General features: G+C 40.9%; 1 protein-coding gene and 1 pseudogene across 1 annotated transcript; one reads left to right on the plus strand and one right to left on the minus strand.

The window, feature by feature from the left end:
• The first annotated feature begins 681 nt into the window (after positions 1 to 681).
• On the plus strand, positions 682 to 13,987 carry ankrd33ba (ankyrin repeat domain 33ba). The gene is made up of 6 exons (XM_019254878.2): positions 682 to 1,610; positions 9,552 to 9,681; positions 10,045 to 10,185; positions 10,791 to 10,932; positions 11,552 to 11,750; positions 12,443 to 13,987. Exons 1-6 carry the CDS (start codon positions 1,191 to 1,193, stop codon positions 12,986 to 12,988), a joined length of 1,578 nt encoding a protein of 525 aa, XP_019110423.1. The 5' UTR covers positions 682 to 1,190; the 3' UTR covers positions 12,989 to 13,987.
• A 6,716-nt stretch (positions 13,988 to 20,703) lies between these two features.
• On the minus strand, positions 20,704 to 22,895 carry LOC113744517 (ankyrin repeat domain-containing protein 33B-like; annotated as a pseudogene).
• Between the last annotated feature and the right edge of the window lie 1,543 nt (positions 22,896 to 24,438).

Below are 24,438 nucleotides of genomic sequence, written 5' to 3' on the forward strand. Positions count from 1 at the left end.
GTATGAATTTTCCACGAGACAAAACTGGTTACACACATGCAAACAAAAAACACACGCCCAACTCTCTCCATATATCAGCACCAAGTAGCCCAATCTACACGATGTCTCTATTACCTCAACTAGCCAGTGGCCAAGAAAATGAGAACGTGAGGCGACTGAACTGATACACTGAGCCTGTGTGTGAAATAAATCTCTGAATCACACTCAGATATAATCATGGAAAAAAATGTGCTACAGCTATTTTAATGTCTGTGTTCAATCTGCCTTACTACCCTTAATTCTGGCAAGCTATGTTGAGTTTACAGTAAAGTGATAGCTTCAAGATATTCAAATAAAATGACTCATCATCGGCTGGCACATAAATATTGGATTTCCCCCACATGAATCATACACCTTAAATTCATACACATTTTTTTCTGAGCAGAGCAGCAGATACTAACCCAACATAATGAGTATGCATTAGTGTGACTGTATTATGTATTAACATAGGTGCTTAAAAACAGGATGAATATTACTAATGTTTTACTTTTACTTAGAGAGCATATTTGATATTTGGTTCATGCAGATAAATACACACATTGAAATGAACTGAACCACACACGTATATGGCTCTATAAATATTTTAAGAACATGTTTAACTGCCAGCAGAGAGTAGAATTAATCTCTTGTCAGAGAGAGGGAGAGGGAGGGAGGGAGAGAGAGAGAGAGAGGTCCCAGTCCCATCTAATCGGATTAGCGGACTATAGGTTAACAGGCTGCTGTCTCTCTCCGCCCTACATGGGACGGTCGTGTGCGCAGCGGTTTTACTTTCTACTGGAGCTCCCGTTTGCTAAACCTCATTCGTATTTCCTTTAAATGTGCTCTGGATAAGTGTTAACTACAACTCAACGTGGTTTCGTTTTTGAAGGGCGCACTTCGTGGGACTTTCACAGTTATAAGGCGCGTAAAATGTCACCAACTCTCCGAAGACGCGCAGCATGCTCAACTAACCCAGCGCAGGTCAAGGAGTTTGTTTGATTTAGCCTCTCGTAGGCGATGTAAACCACTTTTTTTTTTTTTTTTTAAATATATATTTTAGGCACGGCAGTTTGGTTTAGCTCCTGTCTGGACAGACAGCCAGTCCCATGCCCGCGCCCCGCGATCCAGGCTGCACTCAACCCCGAGGACAGTGCCCTAGGCTCGGGGGTTAGATGGTGCTTATCACGGACGATGGAGGAGGCGCTTCGTCTCTCCGGGTCAAACAGCTCCTGCAACAGCAAAAAGTCGGAGCGAACATCACCAATCAAGTGTACCCGGCCATACCTGAGGAGCCCCTGTCCAACTCTGAGGAGGACTCTTTGGGCTCATGCGACGAGGATGACGAAGACGAGGAGGACGACGATGAATTTGAAGAAGTTGACTTCGAGGACTTGGAAGATTGTGGGAGCGTCTTATCGGACGACTCCTTCTACCCGCCTGATGATGTGTTCGCGGACTCGGAGCGCACCCCGTCACCGCAGCCGCTGTCTTTTTTCCAGGCGTGCTGCACCAACAATGCCGCTATCGTCCGGATGATGATACGGCATGGAGTGAATGAGGAGGAGGTCAAGGAGAAGGACAGGAATAACAGGGTATGAAGCACAAACAATATGACCACTTTGACTAACTTTGTACTTTTTGTTGAGTTTCATATCATAGTATTTATAGTTACACAATTTATGAAGCAGTTAGTAAGTGGTCTTGCTCAGGGACACTTTGTTTGTGGATTAGTACCAAAATAAATCCCATCTTCAGACCTCCATCAACCTCAAGAAGCCTCACAGCCTGGAGGTACTGAGATAAGGAGGTCTTGCAGTGCCATACTTTCCAGGCCCATGGCTGGCCTTTTTAACTGAAAGTGAGGTTAGTCTGTAACTCAATTGCAATAAGTAACTCTAATGATGAATTTGATAGGATGAAATGGGGAGTTTATTCTCATTATGAGCTCCCACCTTTATCCTGATTTATTTTTTCATATAAAGCCTGACAGGTCTCTGTGTCGACACGCCTCAGTTTTGCAAGAGTGAACAACCCCGGCCTCTGCAAAAACACTGAAGTCTCTTACAGTTTTCAGAACACACAATCCGCTGTGTGTATGTGTGTGTGTGTATATATATATATATATATATATATATATAATATATATATATATATATAAATATATATATATATATATATATATATATATCTTACTGCATTTTCTTGTTTCTGGACTCAGTTTGTGGGAGGCTGTGAGTAAACACATTATCTACCAATGAGAGGATGGTATGGGTGATTGCTAAGAGCAATCTTGCTAATGACTCCAGGTGCATTTTAAAACAATAAATTCCACAGTGTGGAAGTAGCAGTACCTGTTTGTTAAGTTACAGACTTGTGCCAATCAAACACTGGTATGTGTAACCCTCTTACATAAACATATTTATGGTTTTCACTTTCACAATCATTTATTTTTTTTAAAATTGACTGCTTGTTGGGGAGGTTATCTGCAGTGCAGTCAAAGTCTGTCCCTTAATGCCTTGTGTATCACTTCAATCCTGCCAAAGAATTGCAGCCCCGAGCAAAGACATAAATCCATAATGATGGAACGCTGGACTTCCTTTTTATTCATCTGGACAGTTCATTAATAGTAATTGAATTAGTTGGCGACGGGCCCTATGCTGAACAGGAATCACACGCCCTTTATCATGCAGTGTTGTGACTCAGTGAGTTTACAAACGCCCTTTTTTCTCATTATCAGTATGTTTTATACATTTATGCACTGTACGGAATATAACTGTAGTCATCATTTGCAACTAGAGAGCCCTAGAAAAGAAGCTTGGAGTGCAGTGTACAAACTTGTAGTTGCTGAGGAAGGGAATGTGTTTTATGCTTTTACCTTCGCTGAACATTTCCCAGCTGGCCTGTGTTTTTTCATACTGCTGACCCTAGCTTACATCACAAATGTGTGTCTGTAACTTTCAGGCTACCCCCACCTCCCTTTTGCCTCTTCTACACATTTCACAGCACCTCCCCATCCTTATATCTCTGTATGTAATTACAGATGTGGTCATGGGGAGGAAGAAATGACATCATTGGGATGTAAAGACGTGACAGACATGTTATGTGTTTGCATAGATAACCAGGATGTGCATGACCTGTGACCTCAGGGGTGTGCACAACACAATACAGGTTAGGAAACCCATCCACTGGAAACAGATGTTTATATGAATCTGTTAAGCTCATTAGTACGTGTGTGTGTGTGTGTTCAACATCCTAACACAGATGTCAACATCCTAATATAGCAGACAGCTTGACAATGTGATGCAGAGTACGAGACCTCCTGTGGATACATGTTAGGGATTAAGGATAAGACATGCAAAGAGAGTAGACAACAACATTTGCTAAGAATGAACCAATGTGACATAACAGGAAAGAAGTAATGTTTCAAAATGGACCATCATGAATGCAAAGGAAACATGATAAACACAACCTATAGACCTGCACTGAACACTACAACCCTGCATAATTAGTACGCGGTCCTTGGTAACTTGAAAATAAATTCTGAGGATTATGAGAAGGCTTACCAAATTAATTTTTGTTAGTGTTAGTGTCTGTATCTTCCGATTATCATTTTTTTACCAGCATGTTTTGGAAGCCTATTTGTAGCAAACACATTTTTGTCTCAACCCGACCCTTGAAAAGCAGGAAAATTATACTTTGCTGAGCTTGATTATCTGGAATCAAAGCATCATAAGGCAGAAAAACATGTGTTGACATAAACAGACAGGGTCTGTCCCCTGTGTATCCTCAGAAGACTGAGAGAGACAGACGTGTTTAAACTAAACACAGTCTGAATGCCAAATTTAGCACGAATCATAAAGATGAGTAATTGCATGGTTCATAATCAAGTGTGTGTATTTAATTCTCCTTGTATATGATTACGGCATAGTAATTATACATGCTGTCAATAACAGAATCCATATATTTTCAGTGCTGTGACTGTGCCAGCTGATGTAAAAAGTCAAATGAGTCATGCAAATCAATAAACATCTCTTCTGAATGTTATTAAATTAACATATCAGTGTCCTCAGGCACCTCTGAACCTGTTTAGGACAGTGTTTGTTCCCTTTGCAGTTTAATTGGATAAGTTGCCGTCCTCGCATGAAAACGCACGCATGTACACACACACACACACACACACACACACACACACACACACACACACACAGAATCCAATCAACTTAAATTAGGCCACCCTGCCTGACTGTTACCTCTCTCTCTCTCTCTCTCTGTCTCTAGAACACAATCAAATTTTCCAAATATCAGGTGACAAACAAAGACAAATACTGTATGCTGCAGACTCACTCCAGGCAACAGGCGACAAAGTCAACCACAGAAAGTACAGCTGATCAACACACAGATCAACCACCAGGCCAACAGACAGGCAGACTAAATAAGGCCCGGGCGGGGAGAAGAGACAAAAACTGAGCACTGCAGATGGTAGCAAGCATGATGCTGCTAGCAAGTATAGATGAGTGGAAAAATCAAAGTGACAGTCATACACATCTGATTTGATGCAGCCGTGTGAACGCTCAGCTGCACACAGAAAGACACTAACTAACAGGGAAGCTATTGACAGAAACTTGGCCCAGTACATCTGTGTTAGTGCTTCTGGTGTTTGGGATAGTGGGCGGTCTTAGAGTGCATTTGCATGTGTGCGTGCGCATGTTCTTGAGCACAAAGATTTACTGTAAAATACAAAAAAAAAACATAATTTTATACCAAGTAGCAGAAAACATTACGGGGTATAAATAGGCAGTTCACTGGAGACACACTGATGTCCAATTATTTACACCTATTCTAACAAGCCAAAACTATAAATGATTATTGATTACTGAGTACTTACAGTATCCTTGAAGTTAATTATTCCAAATCCTCTTTCATTTCAGTACCAGCAGAGGTCAATCAACCGTGCTCCATTACTATTGCAAACATGTGCTTTGATCTGCTTTATGTGGTTTGACTGAGATACAATTAATAACATGGTTGAACACTGGCTGAGAAACCTGGACTTATTTAATGTCTGTAAAGAAATACTGAGTATTGTCTCATCCTTGTTGGAGCCAATTATTACAGCATTCTTACATTAACTGTGGATATACAGTTCTGTCTCTCGCCCTCCCCCACACTCTCTGTGTCATTGACTGATACGGCTAAGCCTTTCTATTCCTAGCTCCGGATATTCCCCAGATTACTTTGTGAGTGTGTATGTGTTTGTGTCTTTGTCTGTATGTCTACATGGGCTAATAATAAGTTAACCAGAGTTAGTGTGTGTGTGTGTGTGTTTATCAGACATGTGATTCAAATTAATTGGTCCATATCTTAAGCAAGTCCAAAATCATTTGTCAAGTCACAAGTTGTATTAATTTCTAAAAAATGTTTTATGTAAAGTTTACATTAACCAATCCAATGAGTCTTCAAATCACGAACAAAGTCTGGCTGTCAGACATTTTTGATTAGCATGTCTTCCATTCAGCCGTTTGCCTTTTTCCTTCACATGAGAAACTCTTGCCAAAAGTGATTATTTTTGGCAAAGGCATGATGATGATGATGATGATGATGATGATGATGGTCTGGTTTGCTCGATAAACCATGAGGTAGTGTCACAAGGAAGTTGACTGACAGGGTAGTCATTGAATCATGACAATGCCATTCCCAGTGTCCATGGTCATGGTCACATTACATTTTTATATTGTATATTTAATCAAACTAAAAACATAAAATGAATGCAAACAAGTCACTGAAGTCATAATGCCTCAAGTCAATACTCAAGGTGGACTTTTCTTGTACTCTAGTACATTTATTTATCAAATTATTTATAGACTCTACCACATTTATCTTCCTTATATATTTATTTGTATGTTCACACACTATTCCATAGGTTTAAACTGCGACACAGGTTTTGAAAAAACAAAAAGTTATGAAAAAATCACATTCAGTGAGAATTAAATATTAACAAGCTCAGCTAACTAGAATAACCTACAAGCTTGTGGATCCTCACAAATGTTGACAGTTTTAATGGTCCGGACAGCTTCAATTGCTAATGTTGATTATCTATGTGAAAAGAAAAAGAAAAAGGCCTTCGCATTCACAGGCCTGCAGCAAGCTGCTACCTACACGTATAGTGAGTTATCATAAATCAAAAGACCGTGTTTCAGTGTTGATACTGCACTGAAAAATACCACTTTACACCGCGGGGCATTTTGGCTTGAGTTCAATTGAAACATGTTCTACTTTTAAAGCTGTTATTAAAGAAATGTCAAGAAAAACTGCACTTCCATTAAAAGAAGGTTTGGGTGTGAATTAACATTAGCGGTAAAAAAAACAAATTTTATGAGGCCGGCTGGAATCCAGTGTAATGAAACAGAGGAGATTATAGTTAGGGGAGGAGGCACCATCAGGTAATGAAAATCTTTATGGTTGCAGTAGTCTACCTTTTTTATTTGGCCTACATACAAAACACGTGAGAATTTGAAGCTCTGACATACTCAGAGTCTGACTCGACATTTTACTCTATCTCTATCTACACATGAACTACACACACACACACACACACATCCACCTCTCCTGATTGTTTCAGGGTTGTTGAGCTTCCTGTTAGTGTTGTTATTTTTGTCCCTTTTAGCCTCAAAATTAGCCACTCAGATGATAATATTGTGTAGCACATGATTGCCTTCTCTCGATTCATGTTTCCCTGGCTCTCTTCTCTCGGATTCTTCAGTCACCGCACATTGCCAGCAGCCACTGGTACAGTGCATTAGAGCACAAATATAGAAAATAAATATAGAAAACTAGAGCCTGGGAGAAAGAGGTAAAAAAAAGAGTTAAATGCTTGTGCATATTTGTGTGTGAGAAAAGTTTACAGAGAAAATAGGACATTGTCAGACTGAGATTGCACCAGACATGCTGCAGGGCATGCTGCTAGAGTACATCACAGCAAGGCTGGAGGGTTGCCAAGAATGTGTGTGTGTGTGTGTGTGTGTGTGTGTGTGTGTGTGTGTGTGTGTGTGAGAGAGAGAGAGAGAGAGAGAGAGAGAGAGAGAGAGAGTCTACATGCATGTGTCTAACCAGATAGAAATATCTGGAGTGGTGCCAGTGAACTTCTTCCAGACAATCCACCAGTTAGCCCATAGGACCTATCTGCAACTATTCCCCTTAAAACTCTCCGAGCTGATATCACTAATGTGACTACATCAACAAGTGCCTGACAGCCTGGCTTACATCTACTGTATATGTACTTTAAATGCCGCAAGGCATCGTCTTAACTGAACCAAAAGCTATATGCTATTTTTAAGGAATCTATGTGTTCAGTCTGATACAGATTAAAACAAATAAAGGCAGCGACGGGGCCATCAGCTGTAATCATAGGATTTATCAGACCATCACATGATTTGGGATCATTGGAGGTGACTGTTATTGGATTGGTCATGTGCTAATGTAACATTATGCTGACACCGCACTGATGCTGGTTAAATATTTCATATTTGATTGCATTTATATTGTTTGGAATTCAGTGTATAGAGATGAACATCATTTTGCACATCCTGTCAGTATCATGTTTGTGTGTGTGTGTGTGTAGGTAGTAGGTACGATGGACGGGGGATGTTGGCACAAACTTTGTAAGTTTTCTACAAACCTCCAGGCCCTCTCTGTACTGATGCTCAGTCATTATTATATTTATTCATTTCAGTGAGACAGAACCTTTGATCACATCCATACCAGAGTCTGAAAGAGTAATATACCAGAGTAACACAGTGTGACCAAAAAAAAACAAAAACAAAAAAAACGTATCGTGCCAAAGGGGGCGAAGCATCAAGAAGATTTTATGAGGAAGAGAACATCGTGTCAAAGCAGCAGGTTCATGAATCAAGTCTACACACAGAATATCAAATTTGGAACAAATTGTAACAAGTCACTAAATCACTGTAATACTTTACTCTTACTTGCAAAGTTTTAATAGATCCAAACTCAACTCTTTATGGCACAGATCTGATATTCACATGGAATTAAATATGCACAGTTTAATGGTGTCTTTATACAGATGTGGGTTAGTTTTCATAACGGCCGGGAGGGGATAATTGATATTGCTTAGCCTTTAAAGTAATACGAAGGGTAATAAGTGTGAAGTCTAAATTAAATTGCTTACACTATATGTTTATTACTCTCATCAGACACCTGTAGCAGAATACATAAGTACTTATGGCTGATGCATGCAGTGTTTTTTTTTTACATAGAGCAGGTCTGACTAGTTGAGCTTCCCAGCACACCTGGCTTTAATAAAGCACTAATGAAAAGTCCCTGGAGGGTCTTCCAATGCTGAACAATTAATAGAGCACGCTCTGAACAACACATTGTTGTTTGCTTGACTTTGTTACACGTTAAATTTCTCTGATAGTGCCGGCTCCCTAAGTTGTGCTTGCGAGCTTGCTTTTACAAAGGCAAAAAATTGAGTTTTTTTTTTTGCATGGAGTTGAAATACAGTTAATGGGATGATTTTCTTAGAAACTGTTGCATGACTTTAACCATTTGAATGCTAAGAATATTGTGCATTTGAATTATTTTAGTGAGTTCTGTTTGATGGCAAATTTAAATGCAGCACATGTAAGTTAGTAACAGTTCTGTGACAACAGAAAAAAGACACGGTGTTCTGAGGAATGAAAAATTCTGTCTGCTTCCAAAAGTCATTTAGAAACTGAAGGAAGGACCTACCAATCACATTCATTGATATCACTTGTTATCATTGACATATATTGACTAATTTGAAAAAAGCCAAATCAGCATTTATCCTCCTGTGGTCCTGTTCATTTATAAAGTATATGATGCCAGTTCAGCACTCTGTGTTCCTAAATTCTACTCTCAGCCCCCTCTCCACCTCTCCACCTCCCCACCTCTCCACCTCTCCTCCCACTCTGGTGGTAAAACTTGTTTGTCTTGGCTGGTGAAGTCTGCACCTTCCGGAAAGCACCCAACTTTTTTTTTACAGGACTTTTTCCAGGACTCACACAGTCACAGACTAACATTTACACATACGTCCACACGCACATAAAAGGGTTCCTGTTCTGGCATGAACACACACACACACACACACACACACACAGGCACACACACACACACAAATACACAACAACATCAGAAGGGGAGACAGCTTATTTTTCCACCGAGTTCAAGGCGATTCAGTTCTCAAAGACAACAGTTGTCACATTTATTCAGGGGTATTAGTTTTGAAAGATGCACAAAGATCTCCTGGTCTTGTGGATTCCTACTGACACTGCCATGATCGCATTTTTCCTCACACTACTTCCCCAATGTCAGCACTTTACTGCAGTTTTACTCCTTACATCTCTTTTGGCAAGTTTTTTTTTTGCTGATTCCACCCTTAAGCCTCTCTCCTTCCCCCCCCATCTTTTAACTCCTCCATCTCTCTCTCTCTCTCTCTCTCTCTCTCTCTCTCTCTTTCTTTCTCTCTCCTCTCCTGTCACTTTTTTTTTTCTCAGATAGGGCTGTTGGTTGCATGTTACCAAGGTTACGTGGACGTCGTCATTGCGCTGTCTCAGTGTCCGTATCTAGATGTGAACTGGCAGGACAGCGAGGGAAACACCGCTCTCATCACCGCCGCTCAAGCGGGTAACGCCCACACACACACACACACACACACAAACGGAGTAACACATCAGACACTCAAACACACTACAGACATACACATGCTGACAGGTTAGTTCGCAGTACTGTTGAACACATGCACGCACAGATAGAAATATACACACACAGGCAGTTTGGCACTAACGCTGACACAGATGAACACACACAGACGAGTATAAAAAAATAAAAATCTGCACTCTCTGTACTCTAATCTTGTGTGCGAGTGTGGAAAGCGAATAAGGACCAGCCGTATGGATGTGTGAATGAGCTGTCATCCAAGCCAATATTACAATCACAGACTGTTTATTGTGACCAGACGATAACCAGTCCATCCCTGTGTTCTTCAAGGCCACATAACAATCACCAACTATCTGCTCAACTACTACTCTGGGCTGGACCTCGAGAGGAGAAACTGCCACGGCTACACTGCTCTGATGAAAGCCGCCATGCAGGGCCGGATGGAATGTGTGCGCTCGCTCATGTTGGCAGGTGAAGAAGGTTGCACTAGATAAAAAATCGAAAGCCATCAGGAAGGTGGAGATTTCATGCACGCGACACAAATTTGCTGCTAATTTGTCTGGATTTTAGAAATTACCTGGATTTTTTTTCCTTTTTGCAGATTTTTCTAATTACAACCAAAAAAAGATGTTGTCTATTCTGCCGTTAGTGTGCCATCGTGGGCAGCTCAGAAAACGAACAGATTTCCAACAGGAAATTGGAGGACAGATGGACAATTTGAATATATTTTGGCCGCGATCCAGATTTGTGTTATTAGATGATTATTCTCTTTTTAGCCATAACTATGAAACTAATTTGATACCAAATCATCAAGACAGGTTTTGTTGTCAGGATTTCATTTTTATTGTTAGTAATACCACCTTTTGATTCATTTTTCAACATATTTATCCGTTTGTTTATTTATTTCGGCATCCTTTGTAGCACCATTCGGAATTCGAAATCCTCAGTTATTTCTTTGCTCTCTTCTTCACTTCTGAGTACATGGATCTTTTTCTGTCTTTTTAGCCCATGTCTTTGTGTATCCACCTTCTGCTCCTTTCAATTACACATTTAACCTCCTTCATGGTGTCCACCAGGAGCTGCCCTGAATGCCAGGGACTTTGGCCGCAACCTGACGCCAAGGGAGTGGGCCTTATTTACGGGCCGTTATGAAACTGCTTGGGTGATGACACGCCTGATGGAGCGGCCCTGTCCCCGCCAGTACTGTGATACATACAGGTAAACTGTCATGGGCAATAATACAAGTGATGCATGTCATCATCACTGCATTGCAGTATTTGCAAAACTGTTTTACAAGGGAAGGCGATGGAAGGCAGGCAGATCTTCATGTATAAAGAAAATATTACCGACTAGAGGACTGCAATATTCATGGAGACGATGAAAAGGTGCTGCCTTGTTTACATTTCAACCTTGTTCCCTAAAAAAGAACATGTAGTTATGATGCAGCTTTTTGCTCCGAGGCACTGAGCTATATTGCAAGTCCTTTTCTGCAACTCTGAGATTCACTTCTAACTCCACAACTCAGCATCTTGATGTGCTGTCTCATGAATGCAGTATCCCTGCCAGCTGGCTTTGTGGAAAGCAAATAACCTCGACTAGCATTCTAGCTATGTACAGTATGTAGAAGTTACCTCCTGGTTAATGTTTCTGAACAGGTCTTACCTGTAACATGTTTGGATTCACTGCATCTTCTTCTACAGACAGAAGGAGAAAGAAAAAAGAGTATGTGGTGTACTGTATGGAACAACATAGAACATACATTATACATGCATAGAACAACACAAAAACATACAAAGAAGAGGCCATAACTTGCTTTACATTAAATTTGCTCTCCCAGTCTAGAGTGGCCCCCGCTTGCATCACTGGTAGCCAAAGCCGAGGAGCCCCGTGGCTGTCTGAAGCGCCTCTCGGACACTGTGCGCAACGTATTCAACATAGCCAACGTCACGAACCCCGAGGATGAAGGCGTCATCGACCACATGGTTTCCATTACGACTGCCATGAGGAGCCCGTTTATTGCTGTGGCATGCCATACTGTGAGTAATTAAGCACCAGGTCACGTTTCGTCTTCACCGTCCACTCCAATCGGCATTAAACAGTATCCCATGAGATACAAGAACACATTCATCCCAACACGCCCCTCACTTACGCCCTCACACCAACACGCATTTTGAAAGCTAAGATAAGGTCAAGCAATTAGTACACAGATGACTACTCTACGTGATAGGATCTATAAAGTTGCTCTTCTCTGCCGTATTCCTGATGGTGTTCTGCACACGCTCAGCATAGCTGGAGATACCAGGGATTATTTTCTTATCTTTGGAGAGAGCCAAACATTCTTGTACAATGTGTAAATCACCTTCCACTGACCTGAAACTGTCGATATTTGTGTGCTCTTGCATCAGTCTGTTTTTGTTCTAGTAGTTCTGTCACTTCTGTTTCAAATAACATAAGGATAATATTAATGCTATTAAAGAATAAATCTGACGCTAATCCATCTTTTATTTTATCAATAAATTCTCTGCCTCTTTATGGCATGTGTTCGGAATAATTATAGGATGTAATTAACAGCAGCCTTATCTGATAAGCAGGTTATTCATACAAGATTAGCAGTACTGCAACACTGCAAACAAAAGGGAGAATAAGCGTCGCTTTTTTGTGAATAAAGCACACAGAATTATCACAGATAAAATAAAATGTTATGTTGTTATGTTATGTTCTGTTTCAGGTGTGTCCTGACAGCCCCCCAGCTGTGGGCAAACGGCGGCATGCAGTTCCCGAAATCATCCGCCAGCAGCGTGCCAAAGAGCTCCGCTCCATTAACCCTGACAGGGTAGACAGCCACCTCAAACTCTTCCAGAACTCCCGGGTCACACTGGTGGCCAAGAACTCTGTGGACCGCCGGGCCAGCCTTCAGCCCCAGAGTCTGGTGCCTCGAGAGAGGAGCGCCAGCCTTGAAGTAGTGGCTTATAACGAAGCCCTGGAGCTGCGGAGAACTAGCCTGCTACCCATGCACATGGTGCTGAGGAGGAGCAGTGTCAGGCCAGGGTTCAGCATCCCAAAAGTGAGGGTGTCCAAGGCCCCCGCACCCACTTATGAACCAGAAAAGATCCGGAGGAAGAGCAGTGCCAAAGATGGAGGGGGGCATCTGCTGCAGATCCCAAAGTGGCGGTACAAGGAGCTAAAAGAAGAACGGAGGAAAGCTGAGGAGGCTGAGAGGAGGAGGCTGGAGGCTATAACTAGGAGACACCTTGCTGCCACGAAAAGGAAATAATATCACTGCCACATGTGCATGACCCCAAAAAGAGAAAATCTGGACAGAACATTAGGTCTGACACATTTTCGGCGTTAATGTTTTTTCTACAATTTATGTGCTCAGTGTGAGCCTATAATTACCAGCAGTGTTTATAAAAGAGGACAGGAAACTGATGGTTGCTTTTGTTTGCTCAGTTTTGCAAAGGGGATGCTGGATGGCCTCTTATAAATGGCTGCCAGAGCTTTGACAGAGGTGCACGATGCTCAGTGTCCTTTATGATGTCAAACAGTGAATACCCAGGGGATTTGATACTTGAAATGTTTGTAGCTAACTTATTTTTCATATTTATTGCTTTTTGGTGGAAGGCCAAGTCTAAATATTGTTATGCTTTGAGTGCTCCATAAAACAGTGTTTCTATAGTGCGTTACACTGTATCGGAGCAGAAGACACTTATTAACACTTATTCTTTCACACTGTAACAACAGCAGAATTGTGTCCATTTTTCTGCCTAAAAAATGGAAGAAATTTATGAAAGACATTATGAAATAATGTCTTTGTAATATTCAGAGGCGAAATACTAATGGGTGTGTCATATTGACAGAGAAAGCTAAACATGAGCTTAGATAGAATCTAATGGCGGCATTGTCTTTAGATGCTTTTTGTTTTGCTTTATATTATGACAAACCCATGAATGTATTTTGCATATATATTTCATATTAGAGATTTGAATGCTTTTTGATGACAAACTTTGAATTTTTTATTCAATACGGACTTTTTCACATACTGATATATAAACAACTATGTTTTCTAGTCTTAATGTTCGAGAGCAAGACTGAAATGTAGAGCACTATTGTGACGTGATCTTACAATGTGGGGAGAGGATTATTATTATTATTCTTTTTTTAATGTTTACATCGCAAAACCACATTAACACTGGTTAAAATAGTCATAAACTAACATGCAATGAATGAGACTCTAAGATGTGTTACAGGGTGGACAAAATAAACTTCTCTGTTAACGGTGACTGTGGTTTTGATTGACCAAATATTGATTCTGTACTGCGGTTATGATTTCAAACAGCTCAGCCATGTTGTGCTTGAAAGTTAATGAGAAAATGATAGGATTTTTTTCTTTTCTTTGTCCCTCTTCTTGATTTTCATAAATCATTTTAGCACTGGGGGCATGTGTTTCATCCAGTAGCAATTGCAGAAAAAAAATAACTCGATGGTAATGTGAGTTTGAGAAACCAGGGTGAACCTCGGGGAATAGGACAGTGAACATAGAACTGAAGTGATAATCCCTAACATATGGACCCTTGTGATAAAAAAAAAACAGCCAACCCATTATACGACAAGAGGTCAGCCCTCTGTCTTAACATTTAAACAGTAAAAATAATGGGGCAAAAAAATAGCCGTGAGTTTGAGTTTAAACACACAGAGCCACGGGGAGAGCTGTGATATAACATTGTCAGGATTTTTGAGAGCACAATTTCACGGTCCTAACTCCTCGTGGCGATTGCAGCTTAAATGCCATCCAAGAGTGTGTGTCTAATATACATGATGATGACTTGCTACAGGGTTACAAGGGTAGAGTGCAGCCAAATCATTTCGTCAAATAAACTTCATTGACTTCAGAGTGACAATCTGCTTAGATACTGCCCAAAGGATGTCATTTGAACCCGACAAAAGACGAGCAAACTGCACATTGACTGAACTCTGCACTTATCAAACTGTAAGTGGTTGCAGGATTAACGTATTTAACATTAACATAAGGAAAGGTTTCGTATAAAAATGCTGTTTTGCTGGCAATGCAGTCTCATGGCCCACAATGTGTACTGTGCGCAGTTTGTTATGAGGTATCCTGAGTTTGCTGACCTCATACATTTGCAATTGACTTCTTTGTTAGTGTTTCCTCAGTCACTATGGGACATTTTCATACAGTATTTCTGGAAACCGGTGAAAAGTTGAAATACCTTCAGATTCATCACACCATTACGTCTATGACAGGCTGCTGAATCCTAATCTTATTTGTATATAAAGAGTTTTGTGTTCTCATCTATTCAAAGTCAACTCATACTGAGCGTGGAGGAGTAAACCGATGGGTATGTTGTTGTATGTGTGTAGGAGAGAGTCAAAACCTATTAGCCCTGAATGCATCAGGTAATATTTAGGTCATCACTGTAGCTCAAACAGCTGTTGGCTTAGATTGTAACCTGAGATTATGAGGTGCTACAGGCTTGGTCAGCGAATCCCCCTAACCGTCCTTCTCCCTCACCCCGACCCAAATCCCTTATAGAAATTCAGAAGTGGTCAAATAAACAGGGCGCTGTATGACAGCTATTATGTCATGCTGTGGAGGCTGGGATTTAGGATGACCTGATTCTAGATCCGTACTCCTTGAGTGTCAAACCTGTGCATTGGGAGGAGAGTCTTTAGTTGGAGCCCTCTGCTGGTTGGTTTTGGTAAAACATCTAGAAGATTTCTGCGTGCTAGGAGTACAAGGTGCACGTTTATGAATATGATGATGATCCTCAACTAGATACATAATATATAAGACATTTAGAGTGAGTTATATATTGCTGAATCATCATTTCAATTACATTGTTACTGCTGAAACCCCTTGATAAGGGTTGAAATTTATTTACTGCTACGTTAATCATGACTAATAATGAAATAATGTGTAGGATTAGTAATGCATTATGGCTCCTTATTTATGCAATTAAATAAGCAATAAGAAACATTTATGTGCATCTAAATATATATTACAGGGAAGTTAAAAAGAACTCATTATAATTATTTATTTATATTTTTTTATAGTAGTAAACCATATTTGAAGCTTTATTTTTAAAAAACACCTGCTCAAAAATGAGATCCTTATGGTCACAACAACTTTCCCCATATATTCTCTGATTTAGCAAGAACTAAATGTAATCTATGCTGGTGCTCAGGAGAGGGGCGCTATATAATTTAAATTTCTTTAAAAAAAAAATTCTTTGAAATGATACTGTGATGCAATCAAGGATAAAGTAGGTCCTTCTTAATGAATTCCATTTCTGAAAGGCTGAAACGTATGAATAAGTGAAAATGTCTCACAATTAAATCAGCATCAGTTATCTACAACCCGTGAACTAAAAATGAACCTCAAGCGACCGTGCCCTCGCTGATAAAAAGTGAGGAGAAGTTGGTAGAGAGAAACTCTCTTACACAGTTCTGATAACACCAAACTTGATAAAAAAGTAATGCATTGTACTTTCTCTTAGACTTTTCCAGCAGTGACACTATAGGAAATAGGTAAGATTTACATAAAATCCAGCCAGTACACTGTTAGAGGACTACCACCCATGGTGTGGTGTGATGCTGAGGCTATTTAAAAAAAAAAAGAAAAAGTGGAAGTTGGGAAACCATGCAGTTTGGTGAAGCTGTAGCCAAAATGTCACTGTAAACTTTGTCCTATCAAAATGACCATGAGCCAATTCAACGATGTCCTGATCTAAATGGCTGAAATACCTTTTCATCCCACTGTTGCCTGTTGACTTTGTAAACCGCTGCGACAGTGGAAGGTTTACAGGTGGCTATGTCACAGACATGACCTGCTTCGGCAAGCTGAAGCCAGTTTTAATGTTCCTGATGACCACATGGCAAACAGCTGGTGGTGTATACTCAGGGCTAATGTAATAAAGTGCCTCTAAATGAGAAGGACTTAGTGCTGAGGGTAAAGTGCCTTAAACTGTAACCTTGACTGTTTTTATGGCGTAGAAGAAAAACTATAAAAGCATGTCTGGGAGTCTGACTGACAGACAGAACCTCTTCCTGCAAACACATGAAGCCTAGAAGCCTCCTACAGGGTTCCCACACCTTTTTCATGAACAAATTCAAGCATTTTTCAAGCACCTTCAAGCACCAGTTTTTCCATTTTTCCAGCACCTTTAAATAGGTAGCCTACTAGTTGTGTTTGCCATGATGGTCATGGGAAGCGCAGCGGTGCCACTGTATGGCATAATAATATGGGTCTAATTAGCATTATTTCATATGGTGGTAGATTGACTGTGTTGATTTTTAACTAATTGTGAATTGGCTTGTATTTGTCAGCTTGTGAGCGGTGTATTGTGTAACTACCATAGCGCAATAACAGTGACAAATAGACATCACACAAATTTCAAGCATTTTCAAGCACTTCACAAAAAATTCAAGCATTTTCACAACCTTGAAACACTGAATTGAAATTCAAGCATTTTCAAGGAATTCAAGCACCCGTGGGAACCCTGACCACTGTTGCCATGTGGTCATCAGGAACATTAAACTGGTTCAGCTTGCTGGAAACAGGTCTGTCTGTGACATAGCCACCTGTAAACCTTCCACTGTCGCAGCGGTTTACAAAGTCAACAGGCAACAGTGGGATGAAAAGGTATTTCAGCCATTTAGATCAGGACATCTTGAATGGGTAATGGCATTTTGATAGGACAAAGTTTACAGTGACATTTTGGCTACAGCTTCACCAAACTGCATGGTTTCCCAACTTCCACTTTTTCTTTTTTTTAAATAGCCCAGCATCACACCACACCATGGGTGGTAGTCCTCTAACAGTGTACTGGCTGGATTTTATGTAATATACCTATTTCCTATAGTGTCACTGCTGGAAAAGTCTAAGAGAAAGTACAATGCATTACTTTTTATCAAGTTTGGTGTTATCAGAACTGTGTAGAGGTTTTCTCTCCCAACTCTCCTCACTTTTATCAGTGAGGGCACGGTCGCTTGAGGTTCATTTAGTTTCACGGGTTGTAGATAACTGAGGCTGATTTAATTGTGAGACATTCCACTTATCATACTTCAGCCTTTCAGAAAGGGAATTCATTAGAAGGACCTACTTTATCCTTGATGGCATCACAGTATCATTTCAAAGAATTTTTTTTTAAAAGAATTTAAATTATATAGCGCCCCTCTCCTGACACCAGCATAGATTACATTTAGTTCTTGCAAATCAGAGAATATATGGGGAAAGTTGTTGTGACCATAAGGATCTCATTTTTGAGCAGGTGTTTTTTAAAATAAAGCTTCAAATATGTGACACTATAAAAAAAATAAATAATAAATAATTTTAACTTCCCTGTAATATAATTTAGATGCACAAAATTTTTCTTATTGCTTATTTATTTGCATAAATAAGGAGCCATAATGCAACTAATCCTACACATTATTCATCAGTCATGATTAACTTAGCAGTAAATAATTTCAACCCTATCAAGGGGTTTCAGCAGTAAGATGTAATTGAAATGATGATTCACAATATATAACTCACTCTAAATGTCTTATCTATTTGTATCTAGTTGAGGACATCATCATAATTATAAACGTGCACCTTGTACTCCCTACGAGCACGCAGAAATCTTCTAGTGTTTACCAAAACCAACCAGCAGAGGGCTCCAACAAGACTCTCCTCCAATGCACAGGTTTGACACTCAAGGAGTACGGATCTAGAATCAGGTCATCCTAAACCAGCCTCCACAGCATGACATAATAGCTGTCATACAGCGCCCGTTTTATTTGACCACTTCTGAATTCTATAAGGGATTTGGGTCGGGTGAGGAGAAGGACGGTTAGGGGGATTCGCTGACCAAGCCTGACCACCTCATAACTCAGGTACAATCAAGCCAACACTGTTTGAGCTACAGTGAGACCTAAATATACCTGATGCATTCAGGGCTATAGGTTTTGACTCTCTCCCACACACATACACACACATCCCCATCGGTTTACTCCTCCACGCTCAGTATGAGTTGACTTTGAATAGATGAGAACACAAAACTCTTTATATACAAATAGATAGGATTCAGACGCGCTGTCATAGACGTAAGGGTGTGATGAATCTGAAGGTATTTCAACTTCACCGGTTTCCAGAAATACTGTATGAAATGTCCCATACTGACTGAGGAAACACTAACAAAGAAGTCAATTGCAAATGTATGAGGTCAGCAAACCCAGGATACCTCATAACAAACGCGCACAGTACACGGTGGGCCATGAGACTGCATGCCAGCAAACACAGCATTTTTATACGAAACCTTCCTTATGTTAAGGTTAAATACGTTAATCCGGCAACCACTTACGTTGAAGTGCAGAGTTCAGTCAATGTGCAGTTGCTCGTCTTTTGTCGGTTCAAATGACATCCTTTGGGCAGTATCTAAGCAGATTGTCCCTCTGAAGTCAATGAAGTTTATTTGACGAAATGATTGGCGGCACTCTACCCTTGTAACCCTGTAGCAAGTCATCATCATGTATATAGACACACACTCTTGGATGGCATTTAAGCTGCAATGCCACGAGGAGTTAGGACCGTGAAATTGTGCTCTCAAAAATCCTGACAATGTTATATCACACGTCCCCCGGGGGCTCTGTGTGTTTAAACTCACGGCTATTTTTTTGCCCCATTATTTTTACTGTTTAAATGTTAAAACAAGGGCTGACTCTTTGTCGTATATGGGTTGGCGGTTTTTTTTATCCACAAGGGTCCATATGTTAGGGCATTATCACTTCAATTCTAGTTCACTGTCCTTATTCCCCGAGGTTCACCCTGGTTTCTCAAACTCACATTACATCGATTTTTTTTTTCTGCAATTGCTACTGGATGAAACACATGCCCCAGTGCAAATGATTTATGAAAACAAGAAGAGGACAAAAAAAAAAAAAATCCTACCATTTCTCATTAACTTTCAAGCACAACAGGGGGAGCTGTTTGAAATCATAACCGCAGTACAGAATCAATATTGGCCAATCAAAACCACACGACCGTAACAGAGAAGTTTTTTTTGTGCACCCTGTAACACATCTTAGAGTCTCATTCATTGCTGTTAGTTTATGACTATTTTAACCATGTTTAATGTGGTTTTGCGATGTAAACATTAAAAAATATATAATAAATCCTCTCCACATTGTAAGATCACGTCACAATAGTGCCTACATTTCAGTCTTGCTCTCGAACATTAAGACTAGAAAACATAGTTGTTTATATCAGTATGTGAAAAAGTCTGTATTGAATAAAAAATCAAAGTTTTGTCATCAAAAAGCATTAAAATCTCTAATATGAAATATATATGAAAAATCATTCATGGGTTTGTCATAAATAAAAGCAAAACAAAAGCATCTAAAGACAATGCCGCCATTAGTTCTATCTAAGCTCATGTTTAGCTTTCTCTGCATATGACACACCCATTAGTATTCCGCCTCTGAATATTACAAAGACATTATTCATAATGTCTTCAATAATTTTCTTCCATTTTTTAGGCAGAAATTGGACACAATTCTGCTGTTGTTACAGTGTGAAAGAATAAGTGTTAATAAGTGTCTTCTGCTCCGATACAGAACGCACTATAGAAACACTGTTTTATGGAGCACTCAAAGCATAACAAATATTTAGACTTGGCCTTCCACCAAAAGCATAAATATGAAAAATAAGTTAGCTACAAACATTCAAGTATCAAATCCCCTGGTATTCACTGTTTGACATCATAAAGGACACTGAGCATCGTGCACCTCTGTCAAAGCTCTGGCAGCCATTTATAAGAGGCCATCCAGCATCCCTTTTGCAAAACTGAGCAAACAAAAGCAACCATCAGTTTCCTGTCCTCTTTTATAAACACTGCTGGTAATTATAGCACACTGAGCACATAAATTGTAGAAAAAACATTAACGCCGAAATGTGTCAGACCTAATGTTCTGCCAGAGTTTCTCTTTTTGGGGTCATGCACATGTGGCAGTGATATTATTCCTTTTCGTGGCAGCAAGGTGTCTCCTAGTTATAGCCTCCAGCCTCCTCCCCTCTCACCCCTCAGCTTTCCTCCGTTCTTCTTTAGCTCCTGTACCGCCACTTGGGATCTGCAGCAGATGCCCCCCTCCATCTTTGGCACTGCTCTTCCTCCGGATCTTTTCTGGTTCATAAGTGGGTGCGGGGGCCTTGGACACCCTCACTTTTGGGATGCTGAACCCTGGCCTGACACTGCTCCTCCTCAGCACCATGTGCATGGGTAGGAGGCTAGTTCTCCGCAGCTCCAGGGCTTCTTATAAGCCCACTACTTCCAAGGCTGGGCTCCTCTCTCAGCACCAGACTCTGGGGCTGAAGGCTGGCCGGCGGTCACAGAGTTCTTGGCCACCAGTGTGACCCGGGAGTTCTGGAAGAGTTGAGGTGGCGGTCTACTCTGTCAGGGTTAATGGAGCGGAGCTCTTTGGCACGCTGCTGGCGGATGATTTCGGGAACTGCATGCCGCCGTTTGCCCACGCGGGGGGGGCTGTCAGGACACCCTGAAACAGAACATAACATAACAACATAAAATTTTATTTTATCTGTGTAATTCTTTGTGCTTTATTCACAAAAAGACGCCGCTTATCTCCCTTTTTTGCATGTTGCAGTTATACTGCTAATCTTGTATGAAAACCTGCTTATCAGATAAGGCGCTGTTAATTACATCCTATAATTATTCCGAACACATGCCATAAAGAGCAGAAATTTATTGATAAAATGAAAGATAGATTAGCGTCAGATTTATTCTTTAATAGCATTATATTATCCTTATGTTATTTGAAACAGAAGTGACAGAAACTACAGAACAAAAACAGACTGATGCAAGAGCACACACAATATCGACAGTTTCAGGTCATTGAAGGTGATTACACATTGTACAAGAATGTTTGGCTCTCTCCAAAGATAAGAAAATAATCCCTGGTATCTCCAGCATGCTGAGTGTGTGCAGAACACCATCAGGAATACGGCAGAGAAGAGCAACTTTATAGATCCTATCACGTAGATAGTCATCTGTGTACTAATTGCTTGACCTTATCTTAGCTTTCAAAATGCGTGTTGGTGTGAGGCGTAAGTGAGGGGCGTGTTGGGATGAATGTGTCTTGATCTCATGGGATACTGTTTAATGCCGATTGGGTGGACGGTGAAGACGAAACGTGACCGGCCGGTGCTTAATTACTCACAGTATGGCATGCCACAGCAATAAACGGGCTCCTCATGGCCAGTCGTAATGGAAACCATGGGTGTATGACGCTTCATCCTCGGGGTTCGTGACGTTGGCTATGTTGAATACGTTGCGCACAGTGCCAGAGGCGCTTCAGACAGCCACGGGGCTCCTGCGCTTTGGCTACCAGTGATGCAAGCGGGGCCACTCTAGACTGGGAGAGCAAATTAACATAAAGCAAGTTATGGCCTCTTCTTTGTATGTTTTTGTGTTGTTCTATGATGTATAATGTATGTTCTATGTTGTCCATACAGTACACCACATACTCTTTTTCTTTTCTCCTTTCTGTCTGTAGACGAAGGTGCAGTGAATCCAAAACTGTGACAGGTAAGACCTGTTCAGAAACATTAACCAGGAGGTAACTTCTAATACTGTACAATAGCTAGAATGCTAGTCGAGGTTATTTGCTTTCCACAAAGCCAGCTGGCAGGGATACTGCATTCATGAGACAGCACATCAAGATGCTGAGTGGGAGTTAGAAGTGAATCTCAGAGTTGCAGAAAAGGACTTGCAATATAGCTCATGCCTCGGAGCAAAAAGCTGCATCATACTAACATGTTCTTTTTAGGGAACAAGGTTAAATGTAACAAGGCAGCACCTTTTCATCGTCTCCATGAATATTGCAGTCCTCAGTCGGTAATATTTTCTTTATACAGAAGATCGCCTGCCTTCCATCGCCCTCCCTTGTAAAACAGTTTTCAAATACGCAATGCAGGATGATGACATGCATCACTTGTATTATTGCCCAATAGTTTACCTGTATGTATCACAGTACTACGGCGGGGACCGGGCCGCTCCATCGGCGTGTCATCACCCAGGCAGTTTCATAACGGCCCGTAAATAAGGCCCACTCCTTGGCGTCAGGTTGCGGCCAAAGTCCTGGCATTCAGGGCAGCTCCTGGTGGACACCATGAAGGAGGTTAAATGTGTAATTGAAAGGAGCAGAGGGTGGATACAAAAGACATGGGCTAAAAAAGACAGAAAAGATCCGTGTACTCAGAAGTGAAAAAAAGCAAAGAAATAACTGAGGATTTCGAATTCCGATAATGGTGCTACAAAGGATGCCGAAATAATAAACAAACGGATAAATATGTTGAAAAATAATCAAAAGGTGGTATTACTAACATAAAAATGAACTCTGACAACAAACCTGTCCTTGATGATTTGGATCAAATTAGTTTTCATAGTTTGGCTAAAAAGAGATAATCATCTAATAACACAAATCTGGATCGCGCCAAAATATATTCAAATTGTCCATCTGTCCTCCATTTGCCTTGGAATCTGTTCGTTTTCTGAGCGCCCCCCGATGGACACTAATGGAGAATAGACAACAATCTTTTTTTGGTTGTAATTAGAAAAATCTGCCCCCCATCCAAAAAGAAAAAAAAATCCAGGTAATTTCTCAATCCAGACAATTAGCAGCAATTTGTGTCATGCTGAAACTCCACCTTCCTGATTGCTTTCGATTTTTTATCTGTGCAACCTTTCACCTGCCAACAATGAGCGAGGCGCACACATTCCATCCGGCCCTGCATGGCGCTTTCACTCAGAGCAGTGTAGCCGTGGCAGTTTCTCTCCTCTCGAGGTCCAGCCCAGAGTTAGTAGTTGAGCAGTAGTTGGTGTATTTTGTTGGCCTTGAAGAACACAGGGATGGACTGGTTATCGTCTGGTCACAATAAACAGTCTGTGATTGTAATATTGGCTTGGATGACAGCTCATTCACACATCCATACGGCTGGTCTATCGCTTTCCACACTCGCACACAAGATTGAGTACAGAGAGTGAGTATTTTTATTTTTTATACTCGTTCTGTGTGTTCATGTCCGTGTCACGTTAGTGCCAAACTGCCTGTGTGTTGTATTTCTATCTGTGCGTGGTCCATGTGTTCAACATACTATGCAACTAACCTGGTCAGCATGTGTATGTGAGGTGTTTGAGTGTTGATGTTTACTCGCGTGTGTTGGTGTGGTGTGTGTGTGTGTGTGTGTGTGTGTGTGTGTGGTGTGTAGTGTGGTGTGTGTGGTCGTTACCCGCTTGAGCGGCGGTGATGAGGCGGTGTTTTCCCTCGCTGTCCTGCCCATTTCACACTAGCTCGGGACCCTGAGACAGCGCAATGACGACGTCCCGTAACCTTGGTAATGCACACCACCGCCCTATCTGAGAAAAAAAAAAAGTGACAGGAGAGGAGAGAGAAAGAGAGAGAGAGAGATGGAGGAGTTAAAAAGCTGGGGGAAAGGAGAGAGGCTTAGGTGGAATCAGCAAAAAAAAAACAACTTGCCAAAGAGATGTACAAGTAAAACTGCAGTAAAGTGCTGACATGGGGAAGTATTGGGAAGATGCGATCCTGGCGTGTCAGTAGGAATCCACAAGACCAGGAGATCTTTGTGCATCTCTCAAAACTAATACACCAGAATAAATGTGACAACGTTGTCTTTTGAGAACTGAATCGCCTTGA

Source organism: Larimichthys crocea, chromosome XXIII, assembly GCF_000972845.2.
Source record: "Larimichthys crocea isolate SSNF chromosome XXIII, L_crocea_2.0, whole genome shotgun sequence".
NCBI classification, from domain to species: Eukaryota; Metazoa; Chordata; class Actinopteri; family Sciaenidae; genus Larimichthys; species Larimichthys crocea.